At 36.7% G+C, this 12807-nt stretch overlaps 1 protein-coding gene across 2 annotated transcripts; it reads left to right on the plus strand.

Moving 5' to 3' along the window:
* The first annotated feature begins 177 nt into the window (after positions 1–177).
* Positions 178–12506, plus strand: LOC17894737 (DExH-box ATP-dependent RNA helicase DExH7, chloroplastic). Of its 2 annotated transcripts, none has more exons than XM_023787538.1 (34): positions 178–526; positions 609–714; positions 794–987; positions 1149–1202; positions 1634–1784; positions 1868–2265; positions 2574–2792; positions 3142–3253; positions 3648–3839; positions 3961–4034; positions 4237–4359; positions 4488–4574; positions 4807–4907; positions 5565–5622; positions 6057–6122; positions 6590–6675; positions 6759–6942; positions 7439–7585; positions 7680–7781; positions 7868–8020; positions 8545–8649; positions 9019–9159; positions 9240–9329; positions 9407–9463; positions 9759–9842; positions 10043–10141; positions 10212–10352; positions 10507–10577; positions 10895–10964; positions 11143–11235; positions 11368–11577; positions 11728–11820; positions 12038–12160; positions 12268–12506. In XM_023787538.1, the coding sequence occupies exons 1-34, from the start codon at positions 227–229 to the stop codon at positions 12346–12348; spliced, it is 4365 nt and encodes a 1454-aa protein (XP_023643306.1). In that variant the 5' UTR covers positions 178–226; the 3' UTR covers positions 12349–12506. The 2 variants fall into 2 exon arrangements, with proteins under 2 accessions (XP_023643306.1, XP_006300903.1); XM_006300841.2 differs by having other exon boundaries at positions 179–526; positions 3958–4034.
* The last annotated feature ends 301 nt before the right edge of the window (positions 12507–12807 follow it).

Consider the following 12807-nt stretch of genomic DNA (forward strand, 5'->3'; position numbering starts at 1 on the left):
CACAATTTTCACATTGTTCTCCATGAGCTTGTTGAAGATTTCTTGGCAAACTTTTGTCAGTTCAGGAGTTGATGTTCGATCAAACTTGTCAAAACTTATATCAAATGGACAATATTTGGGTCTGAAGAATATAAAGCCCATTAGGCCCAAATTTTAATATTCTTCTCCGTCTTCCATGTTCCGTTTTTTTTTGATCGGAAGGGACCAGAGGCGAACTCCGAAGAGAATGGCTCCGAAGAAGAAGCCGCAGAAGCAAAGCAACAAAGCTGCTGCTTCGTCTTCATCATCGAAATCGAATTATCAGAAACCTTCTTCTGGTCCTAAGCTTCAGATTTCGGCGGAGAACGAAGATCGTTTGCGGCGGCTCTTGCTCAACACTGGCCGCTCCGGTCCTACGGTTCCGGCTCCTATCAGTAATTCGCTCTCCAAGGCTCAAAAGACAAAGAAACTCACTAATGTCTATGAGAAACTCTCTTGCGAAGGCTTCGTTGATGATCAGATTGAGCTCGCTCTCTCCTCCCTTAGAGTAAACTCTTTCTCCATTCTCGTCTTTGTTGCCATTTCAGTTTAGAATTCACTTTGATACAATGTGTATTCTTTATGTTAAGGATGGAGCTACGTTTGAGGCTGCACTTGATTGGCTTTGCTTGAACTTGCCGAGTCATGAGTTGCCAGTGAAGTTTTCTACTGGAGCTTCTCGGTTTCCTACCACAGGTATGCATAAAATTGCGCACACGGAAACGCTTATACTTGTCCTGTATTGATTCCTGTACCTTCTCCATTGGTGTTGCAGGTGGTTCTGTGGGTGTGATATCGATCTCCCGGGATGATTGGAATGATTCTATCGACTCTTCAGTCCAGGTAGAGGAGGAGGAGCCTGAGGTTTTAATTCGAGTGAAGGGCAAACAAGATGAAGAAGATACTCTTAATTCTGGCAAATCATCTCAAGCTGATTGGATCCGTCAGTATATGATGAGACAGGAAGAGGTACTCATATAGCATGCTTAGATCATGAAGCACTTTGTGAAAGCTTAATACGTTTAGTTGTAGCCACAAAATCTTGGGTAGAGTTAGAAAATGATCTGAAAGCGCAATTCAGAGTAATATTCAGTCCACGGATGAGTTTGCTCATTGATTTAAATTTGCAGGAAGAATTGGAATGTTGGGAAGATGAAGTCGATGGTATTGACCCCAGAAAGAAGGTAATTCAGCTTGTTTCCAGGCTTTTTTTTTCCATTATATAAACAAAATGAAATATAGTAGACTATTTAGTGAGATCAGTTCTGTCATGGATGTGGATGTGGTACACTTTTGCAATGTCCTTGCATGTTAGCTCTCATACATCTTGCTCAAGGGTAAATATTCCCTCGTACTTTTAGACTTTTACAGAACTATGCATATCTGGAAGCTCTTGAATTTGGATCATGTATTGTTGTTTTTTTGCTGAAATGGGATTGACATGAATTAAGCTTATCATGGCAGAAGTTAAGTAAGCTATTTTGTTCGGATTTTCAGAGTGTTTGTGGTATCAATATATTTTCTTCATCTGCTTATGATGATTATGTGAAACTGCAGACTTTAATCAACTAGTTTTGCAATAAAATATTGGTCTTGATTTCACAAATTATACTAGGTATCTGGTCCAAGGCCATTCGATGTGATTTCCAAAGAATATTATTCGGCAAGATCAGATGCTATAAAAGCAAAGGAGAAGCGTGATAAAAGAGGACAGGAGCAAGCAGGCCTAGCGATTCGCAAGCTCAAGCAAGAGATATCTGATCTTGGTTAAGTTTAATCTTTAGTAATCAATCAGTCAATCATTTAACTTGGTGCAGCATGTCATGAGCTATTTGAGTTTGTTTTGCAGGGATATCGGAAGCAATGTTAGAATCTGAATTTCAGCGCGAATATGCTTTTGAAGAACAAGAATTAACCTGTCCCATGTCCGATAACCTTCATGAGTCAGTTGATGCTGACGATGTCTCTGTTCAGCCGTTAGATAACTTGACCTTGGATGCCAATCCTGCTGGGAGCTGTGAGTCGGAGGAAATTCAAACTAAAGTGCTTCCCTCAAGTTCCTCGGGACAAGATTTAGTTGCATTGGATGAAGATTCAGAGGACGTGGAGCTTGGCGGTACATTTTTTGAAGAAATTCCACCTTCTGAAATTTCACCCCATGAACTCCTGGAATTGCAGAAGGAGGAAAAGATGAGAGAACTACGCAGTGAGAAAAATCTTGGGAAACTAGATGGTATCTGGAAGAAGGTAACTGTTCATAAAAGATTCTAGGATATATAACTTTCAAAATGCTGTTACAAGTAAAAGGTGCTGAATGCATTTACTGCGCGCATATGCATTGCGTGCTTCTTAACTCTTCATTTTGTCACACATGCTATAATGATAGAGTAAAGTGAGTTCTAACTATTCGTAATAGATATGGAATTTCCTTCTTTAGCTTTAACGTGTAAGCTTGGTAATTTCCCTGCTCCATTTTCTTCTTGGTTTGTTTTACTGTAAGCTTTATTACGGCTTCTTTTGTTCGACTAATCTATTTAACATATAAAAATTTATAGGGTGAGGCGCAAAAGATCCCAAAGGCATTTCTCCATCAATTGTGTCAGAGATCAGGGTGGGAAGCACCAAAGTTCAATAAAGTAACCGGTGAAGGAAGAGATTTTTCATATACTGTAAGTATTCTTCGCAAAGCCAGTGGACGGGGTAAAAACAGACAAGCCGGGGGTCTGGTAACTCTTCAACTTCCACATAAAGATGAGAACTTTGAATCCATTGAGGTATCGTCTGATCCATGCTTTAGCATTTTATATTCTTTTAGTAAGATGCGAAAATGTATCTGGTTAGGGTCCTCGTGACTAAATGTAGTAAAGGATATATCTTCTCCCAAAAAAGTTCCAGTCTAATTCCTTGATTGCAAGGTTCTGAGGAAAATAAAGTAGGACAGCTAGTTTGAATATTTAATACACTATTATTTGGTTAACAACATTGCTCATTGTCTTGGATCTGATTATGAACCTTATCTTAGTTGTAAGCTGTTGATTGGAAATAAATAGAATCATTAGTGCCTGATTAATATGTTGACCATATAATCAGTGTACTAAAATCTTTTTCACTTGTGTGTGACAGGATGCACAAAACAAAGTTGCGGCATTTGCTCTTCATAAGCTTTTTTCTGATTTACCTGTCCACTTTGCAATTACGGAGCCTTATGCGTCTCTACTTCTGATCTGGAAACAAGGTGATCTCATTTAATCTGTCTCAGTACCTGGTTTCTATTTTTTCTTTCTATAAATTTTGCAGTAAGATGTCCCTGGTTTACTCTATTTATGTTGATATTGGCATCTCCTATTTGAAACAAAGTTTTCTCACTAGTACAGGAATTGTGGGACTATAGATCACTTGTGATAACTGATTACTCTACAACACTTCTTTTCGCATAAGAGTATTGGTGTTTATCTGTTCAAAACATTTTGACTGTTAAGAAGAGCATCTGTATTAATTGAAGTTTAACGATTATGAATAAAAATGGAGGTTTAGTGTATCGCTAATACGAGGATTCTGTAGTATCATATACAGGTTCTCGTTTGGCAATAACTTAATCACTCTAATATAGTTGCTTTGAGCTTTTACAGAGGAATTGTTCTGTACCATACAAAGCACAGAAGAAGACCGAAGAGCTAGTTTTGTTGATAAGTTGCTTGGGGAGGAAAATTTCAGTTTAACCGCGTCATCAAGTGGCATTGACAATGCACTTCCATTGGTGGACTCCGATGTCAAAGAGAAAGATGACTTGGGTGTTGTCAAATCTAATCATAGAGCTAAAAGTATGTTTGTCACATACTGCATCTGTGGTTTATTTAGTTACTTAAATAATCTTATCCTGGATTTAAGTGCCAAAAATTCTTTAGCAGGTTATTTAATCCTCTATTTGTTGTGTTACAGAAGACTCCTATATAGAAGCTGAGTGTTTAACCCTCCAACGAAAACAAGAAAACAAAAAGAGAATGCCGAAGTACAAGGTAGAGTATTCTTATGTTTGAACAGAAGTTTGGCTCTAGATGGTAAAGAATGTCGTTCATGGAGTAAATTTTATACCTTACAGTGTTATAAAGCTTACCAGACTAGTTAGTTTGTTCCGGTTAAAAATATAGGATTATGTTGTCAGCATTGTCAAATCTTTGTTACCGCAGCTCTCACAGAAATCTTACTCTTCTTTTGCAGGAAATGTTGAAAACTAGAAATGCTCTTCCTATATCCGAAGTTAAGAATGGCATACTCCAGCATCTGAAAGAAAAAGATGTCTTGGTGGTATGCGGAGAAACAGGCTCCGGAAAGACTACACAGGTTTGGTCTCGCCAGCTACTCCCTAATATTTAGTTTTGATAAAATATTTGCTGTTTGCCTCTTTATTGCTGAGACTATCTTCCAGCTCAAAGCTTTGAGTTATTTCTAACTCTGCAACATTATTCCAGGTTCCTCAATTTATATTGGATGATATGATTGATTCGGGGCATGGTGGATACTGTAATATCATATGCACACAACCTCGGCGGATTGCGGTGAGTATCTCGATGTGTTAAGATGTGATACTGTAATATATTGGATGATATTATCGATTTGGGGCATGGTAAAATTTCTTGTTTGGTTCAGATTGACGTAAACGATGATTCCTTTAATTCTTGTTGATCCATTTAGTTCTGCAAAACCAAAGCGTAATGATATCATTTAGTGTAGCCCTGCAGATTTCTTTCTACTTTTTGCTTCTGCTAGTAACTGGTTAATATGGTCTAGGCTATCTCTGTTGCTCAAAGAGTTGCTGATGAGCGTTGTGAATCCTCTCCAGGCTTAGATGACTCCTTGGTTGGGTATCAAGTTCGTCTTGAAAGTGCAAGGTCTGCTCCTTAATTTTGAGATTTGTTTTGTATTGTTTTACAAGCTTATTAGATTTTACTTTATTCAGCTTTTACACATTTCAATTGTTTCATTCACTGTCCTCAAGGACTCAAGCTCAATGATCGTGGAATCCTATCTGTAGCAAGAAATTTTAGTCGTATAGTAGTAGGCGGTGTAAAATTTTGGTGTATTTCTTAAAGAAGAGAAAAGAGCAATTTGGTCCCAATGGCCGAACTATTAGGAGTCTAGGACACTGGGCCTACACTTGTCAAATGAGTAAATTATTTTTTCTTTTCCAGAAATGCCTTTGCAACCAAAGAAAAATCTTCTCATATGTGTTCGTTTTCTTCGCCCACTGTTAGTGATCAAACAATTCCACTTACTTTTTGTCAGTTTTGTTCATCTGCGATGTTGCAAAAGAGGACATCAGTTTGTTGTTTCAAAAACTCAGAATCTCGCCTGTTTATTTTGCGTTTCTTTTGGCTTCACTAATTTATGGTTGCATCTGTCACGATCATCCGCTATTTGTAACATATTCATTTCTGACACTACAGTATGATGATGGCCTTATGATTTTCTGTATTTTACCTTTTATAATGTTTCTTGGAGTTGTAGATTAAGCAAATTTACCCTGGCATATTTGTATCTTTGTTCAGGAGTGACAAGACTAGGCTGCTGTTTTGTACTACTGGCATTCTATTGAGGAAACTCGCTGTAAGTCCTCTATTCTATCAACAAGCTCTTGCAAGCAAATAATTATTTTCACATGTTATATGCTACTGAGAAAGAGTAACAATTTTATGGTGCACAAAACATTCTGGTCATATAGACAAACGTGAAATATCATAGCTGCATTACAGAAATTATGGTTTCTAGAGAACACGACCTTGCAGAAAGTATTATGTAAATAGAGTCTCTGCTAACTAGGGGGGACATTAGAAGTCTACTAGTTAATGTAGTTGGCTTATCATTAGTAGTATCAGACGTTTTTTTTCCTGCAAAAAAAATCTGAAGAATTGGCAGTTCCAGCTGTTGAGACACTGTAATGCTATTTTGTAAAGCATCAATGAAAGAAGCCACATTTATAAGATTATAATCAGCATTCTCTCTGATTTTTTTTTGTTTGCTCGTTTGTGCACACCTTGCAGGGAGATAAAACCTTGAACGATGTTACACATATTATAGTCGATGAAGTGCATGAGCGGTCTCTTTTGGTGAGTATTTATTAGCTCAGCGATAAATTTCATCATTGTTAAGAAAGAGACACACAGTAAAGATTTCTGCTTGAGAATCTACTCAACACCATCTAATGCATCACTAGAATACAAGAATCTGTTAGGAATGAAAAATGAGATTTTAGCATTAAGTTTTAGAATGTCCTCTTAGAGTGACACCTCACTATGTATTTAATTACAACGCTGAAGACCAAACTTGCATCCTTGGTGGTCTAAATCTTTTTCACTCTAAGCATCCTTGGAGCTAGTCATCTTGCTTCCACTTTTATTTTGTATGTTAGCATTTTCAGTATCCCAATTCCTCTTTCCATAAAGAGTAGATCTGTGTTTTACATTTTTGCACGTTCATTTTGCAAGCATTGGACATCTGACAGGAGACTGCCTTTCAACATTTTCTTAAAATCAACTTTTGGGTGTGAACACTCTTTTTCTTCCTTACATTTCAGGGTGATTTTCTCCTCATTATTTTGAAGAGCCTGATTGAGAAGCAATCATGCGATAATACATCACGTAAACTAAAAGTTATCCTTATGTACGAAGTCATGGCATTTATATTTGAAGGAAGATTGTAAATAGTAAGTAAATATCATATTAATTTATGCTTCTCCCGTTCAGGTCCGCTACTGTGGACGCAGATCTATTCTCAAGATATTTTGGTCATTGTCCAGTGATTACTGCTCAAGGAAGAACACATCCAGTCACTACCCACTTCCTGGAGGAGATTTATGAGAGTATTAACTACCTTCTTGCACCAGATTCTCCTGCTGCGTTAAGGTCTGATTCATCTATTAGAGACAAGGTATTTAGATTATTCTTTTCAAACACATCATCTGTATACTTTTGTGCCCATCTTTATTATTCTGACCAACAACTCCCAAGTGTTTTAGGCTTCTCTTTCATTCATTTACTTTAGAGCCTACATCAGTTGAGTTCTTTCCTAGCAGAATGAAAAATAGATGGATGTAGCTGCTTAGGCACTTTTACTTCTTGCTCAAGGAGTTTTCTTTCAAATTTTGTGTTTGGGAAACATTTTTTACCCAAGTGATGTTTCGTTCATATGGATAATCTTATACTATTTGCAGAGAAAGTATACGTCCACGTTGAAGGACTAGTATATTATCACCCAACATTGAATGGCCTTTGCATTTCCATGATTTAAATATGTGAATGCCTTTGATTACATGTGTGTTATATGATTTTGAAATTCGGACTTAACTGTTATTTTACTCTCATTTAGTTTGCATTGGAGAATCTGTGGATAATGTATAGTTAATAAATGGATTTGATATCTGCAGCTTGGTTCCGTAAATGACCGTAGGGGGAAAAAGAATCTTGTATTGGCTGGCTGGGGAGATGATTATTTGCTGTCTGAGGACTGTCTCAACCCATTCTATGTTTCCAGTAATTACAACTCATACAGTGACCAAACACAACAAAATCTGGTACGCTCACTTTGAGCTTCTGTTCACCTAGTTATCCTGGTCGTCTTATGCACCTAGTTATTCTGAGTCCAAACAACTTGTGAGTATTGTGCAGAAAAGGTTAAATGAGGATATAATTGACTACGAGCTTCTTGAAGAGTTGATATGCCACATTGATGACACTTGTGAGGAAGGGGCAATTCTTATATTTTTGCCTGTAAGCTGATACTGAGATATTTCATGTTAATTAGATTCACTTATCCTCTCTATCGGTTTGGCTTGACATCGTTTGGTTAACAACAGGGAGTGTCAGAAATTTACATGTTACTCGATAGGTTAGCTGCCTCGTATCGTTTTCGTGGACCTGCTGCAGATTGGCTTCTTCCTCTACATTCTTCTATTGCATCTACAGAACAGAGAAAGGTGTTTCTGCGTCCCCCTAAAGGCATACGGAAGGTAATTTCATGTGACATCCAATATAATATGTTGCACAATTGCTATCTCTGGTTCAAATGTCTACGCTCCTAGATATGAGTTATTTTTCATCCATTTTTTTCCAAATGATTAGTTTAATGGCTTTGTCTTTAATTTCTTGCTTTTACATGTTCTCTATTGGAGGAAATCAATCTAAACTTGTTAGGTGCTTTAGTTTTAGTGTGTTGAATATTAATACATTTTTCTTTTGGTTATAAGAGTTTCATTTCATTTCGTGCTACTATTTATTTACTTTGATTCTCACTAGCAAATGAATTCGAGTGATATTGACAATAAATAGCATCAAAAAATAATTATGTTTTTGTCTTCATGTTAACTTAAGGAATACATCCTCACTATTGGTTTTTTTTTTTTTTTTTTTTTTGTCTTTACATCAGTATTGTTTATGTTGAAAGTTGTATTATGTGTATATAATATACAGTAAAAGCTGCATGGACCTCTGCAAAGCTGATCTGATTTTCTTTTGCATTATCTCTTATGTTCAGGTTATCGCAGCTACAAATATTGCAGAGACCAGTATAACAATTGATGATGTGGTGTATGTGATTGACAGTGGCAAACACAAGGAAAATCGCTACAATCCACAGAAGGTATTCTGAATTCACATTGTCCCTGTACGACGATGCTTCTAGACCAAGATCCAGTTTTATGTTTGTTTCTTCCCCCCTTTGAAATCCATAACTGTTTCTGAATATGAGTTGAACATTATGCACATTTTATAGTTAGTAAGCAACCCCTTCACTATGAACCTTTTTGTTAAGATTGGTGTCCGTTATTTTGAGATATCTATTAACCTGTCCCTTGAAATTACTTTTCAGTTCTCCATATTGAACCAAAAGCTCCCTGCATATATAAGCTCTCTTTGATTACATTGTCGTATATATCTGCATGATTGCCTCATGATTATTGTGTTTTGTCTCTGAGATGTCAGTTTGTTTTCAATTATTTTATCATCTTAGAAATTGTCGAGCATGGTGGAAGATTGGATATCTCAAGCAAATGCAAGGCAGAGAACAGGAAGAGCTGGACGTGTCAAACCTGGTATTTGCTTTTCATTGTACACACGCAATAGGTTCGAGAAGTTAATGCGTCCCTATCAGGTGTTTTCAATAAGTTCTTTCCTGGTCACTTGTTCACTTGGTCTTAGCCATTTAACTCATCGATTTCCACTTATTTCAAGGTTCCTGAGATGCTGCGGATGCCATTAGTAGAGTTATGTCTACAAATCAAATTGCTTGGCTTGGGTCACATTAAACCTTTTCTGTCCAAGGCAAGTGACACCATCTTTAGTGAAACCAAATAACATTATCATCCATGTGATTCTGATTTTACATTCACTAGCTTTAGGCTTTGGAACCTCCGAGTGAAGGTGCTATGACCTCTGCGATTTCATTGTTACATGAGGTAAATATGTAATGGATATAACTCTTTTATTTATGTAGAACTCTAAGTTCCTGAGATCAGTCATATTTGATACATCCAACCTGTCATTTGGGCATATAGCTGGATGTGTTTGAGGCTGTCCTGCAGTGTGGCTGATTTATCTTCTTTACATTGTAGCTTAGGGTATACTTTATGCTTTCTGAACCCCTCATTTTAGTTCAGATTGATGAGATCTTAAATTAGAAAAGAGAGTTTTGCATACCTTTGTGAGTTTTTTTTGTGCTAAGCTTTCTCGTGTGAAACCTGTCTTCTTTAGGTCGGTGCTGTTGAAGGGGATGAAGAGTTGACACCACTTGGGCATCATTTAGCAAAACTTCCTGTTGATGTGTTGATTGGAAAGGTTTGCTTCAGTAACATTACTGTTGCACCTTAATATTTTCAATTTGGAGGCCTTAGGACACTTCTCATCGTGTGTCCTCTTTCACATTCTTAAGAAAAATATTGCCTACTTTTCAACTTCATGGTTGATGATGTTGGTAACAAGAGAGAGCATCCTGCAATTTTTTTCATCATCATGACTATATGTTTGAAATTTTGCAGATGCTGTTATATGGTGGAATATTTGGTTGCTTATCACCTATTCTCTCAATCGCTGCTTTCTTGAGCTACAAATCACCGTTTATATATCCCAAAGATGAGGTATATTTTTACTTTCTCTGAACTTGGGTGATTTGCACATGGAAGTTGTTGACTAATGGTATGTTCTTAGAAACAAAATGTCGACCGGGTGAAACTTGCTCTCTTGTCTGACAATGTGGTGGGCTCGAGTGATTTAAACAACAATGACAGACAATCTGATCACCTCCTTATGATGGTTGCATACGATAAATGGGTGAAGATACTGCAAGAGGTATGTGATAAAAGGGATAAATGAGCTGTTTATTGAACAACTGAATAAAGCATGGATGGATTGAAATCCGCTGATAATGGGTTTATCTCCTTTCCATTTTAGCACAGCATTTATCAGCATAATGATATGCTCTTTGTGTTTGTGATGTCTTCAGCGAGGAATGAAAGCTGCACAGAGGTTCTGTGAATCAAAGTTCTTGAGCAGCTCAGTGATGCGGATGATCAGGTACATTTAACTTGGCTACAACAAATCTCCATAAAATTATTGAAAATTTGATATTTATTTAGGGTAATAACCTTCGGTTTTGAGGTCTCCTAACTCACTATTTGGAAAATTTAGAAAGCTAAACAATGATTTAATATGCTTTAGCCTTGCAAACTTGGAAACTGTATTAGTAGTAGCTTAACGGAAAATAATAGTCATTTGTTAAAGTAACTTAACCTATGTCTTAGTGGGAACTTTTTCATTATATGCACGAGCCCCTGAAATTTATTTTCTAAGCTGAACGAAAGCCATAACTGTCTTCATCCTTCAATTATCAGAGACATGAGAGTACAATTTGGCACATTACTTGCCGATATCGGGCTCATCAATCTTCCTAAAACAGGAGAGGTAGCTTATCTAACCCCATCTGAATATATTTGCATATGCATAACACGCATGAGTCTGATCTTATCAGAACATTGAAATAGCTCAATGAGGTTCATCATATTTGTAAGATTGGGCAGAAAGAAGGCAGTAGGTTTATGTTATGAAATCTTATCAGGAATCTCTTTGTTTATTATCATAGTTTTCGGGGAGAAAAAAGGAGAATCTTGATGTCTGGTTTTCTGACCCAAGTCAACCTTTCAATATGTATTCACAACAACGTGAAGTTATTAAGGTAAAGTACATCTGGTGCTCTTCTGCTCGGATACTTTCTCGTGTTGCCAAGGATCTATACTACAATTATAAAAGAGGTTCTATGTCAGTATCTATGTGGTGGGTAACTGAATTCTGCTGTCAATATGTACAGGCTATACTATGCGCAGGACTATATCCTAATATAGCAGCCAATGATAAAGGAATTACAGAGACAGCGTTTAACAGTTTGACAAAGCAAGGAAACCAAACAAAGAGCTACTCGGCATGGTACGATGGCAGAAGAGAAGTTCATATCCATCCATCTTCTATAAACAGCAGCTTCAAAGCATTCCAATACCCTTTCCTTGTATTCCTTGAGAAGGTAACCTGAGGTTTAATATGTGAATCATGTGATTTTACTTTTAATTCTTATGGTAGTTTGGTATTAACTTGTTATTCAATTTGATGTTACTGCGCAGATTCTGATGTTAATTAGTAGCCATCTAATCATGGGTAAATATGTATCTTGTAGGTTGAAACGAACAAAGTATATTTGCGAGATACAACCATCGTTTCTCCTTTCTCCATTCTACTTTTTGGTGGCTCAATCAATGTTCATCATCAGGTACAGTTAACCATATCGTGTTCTCTCAGAGATCTTGGGTCTTGATGTCTAATATGTCTTCGAACTCTTCAAAAAGTCTTGGGTACCTATGTTTCGGAAACAATTTGACGATGCCTGGTGGATATTATATATATGGCTTTTGGTTTGATTTATACGGTGCATGTTGGATACTTAATCTATGTGCTATTTACCTTAAAACTTTTATATTTTATTACAGAGTGGATCAGTCACCATTGATGGATGGTTGAAGGTAGCAGCACCAGCTCAAACAGCGGTTTTGTTCAAAGAACTCCGGTTAACCCTTCATTCCATTCTTAAAGATCTCATCCGAAAACCCGAGGTTACACATTCAATCCTTTGTTTGATCTACTTGTTTTCATAAGTAGCTCATGAGTCAGGACTAATCTCTCCTCAGTCCTCACCACGTTTGTTTTTTCTTTCTTTCAGAAATCAGGTATTGTCCACAATGAAGTCGTAAAATCTATGGTCCATCTTCTTATAGAAGAAGGCAAACCGCAACACACATGAATTAAAAAGGAATACCAAATTGTCTGTAACTCACCAATATTTGAAGGTGAACAATGTATAAGCCACAATGTTGATACTAAGGTGTCTTTCATAGCTAATAATTTCAGTTTTAGGTAAGTCAATTGAGATTCCCAGAGCTCAATTGTCTATATTTACAAGACACCAAGTAAGAAATATACTTTCCCGGGAAAATGGTGAACGAGACCTGAAATTTAACAAAATCAAGTGTCCCCAAAAACAAGTACCAATCTTGAGCTTTTCTTTAAGGGTTTTTATGTGATGAGTACCTGAATGGTTTCTATTAAAATTCATAATTTGTCATTTTCCATGTTAAACATAGTCATCAAAAAAAAGAAGAAATTTGTTTGTACAGAAACAATTCTCATTTCCACCAAAAAAAAAAAAGAAGAAACAATTCTCATTGACAAATTTAAAAGTGAACCACATAAAAATACGTTT

This window comes from Capsella rubella, unplaced genomic scaffold, assembly GCF_000375325.1.
Source record: "Capsella rubella cultivar Monte Gargano unplaced genomic scaffold, Caprub1_0 scaffold_2, whole genome shotgun sequence".
Classification (NCBI taxonomy): Eukaryota; Viridiplantae; Streptophyta; class Magnoliopsida; order Brassicales; family Brassicaceae; genus Capsella; species Capsella rubella.

What these genes read in the sequence shown, in the direction of transcription:
- LOC17894737 (XM_006300841.2), top strand. Translation starts at nt 227, where the DNA reads ATGGCTCCGAAGAAGAAGCCGCAGAAGCAAAGCAACAAAGCTGCTGCT. An exon ending in GTTCGTCTTGAAAGTGCAAG is followed by an intron (nt 4,908 to 5,564) that starts GTCTGCTCCTTA and finishes ATCTTTGTTCAG; the next exon opens with GAGTGACAAGACTAGGCTGC. An exon ending in TTAAACCTTTTCTGTCCAAG is followed by an intron (nt 9,330 to 9,406) that starts GCAAGTGACACC and finishes CACTAGCTTTAG; the next exon opens with GCTTTGGAACCTCCGAGTGA.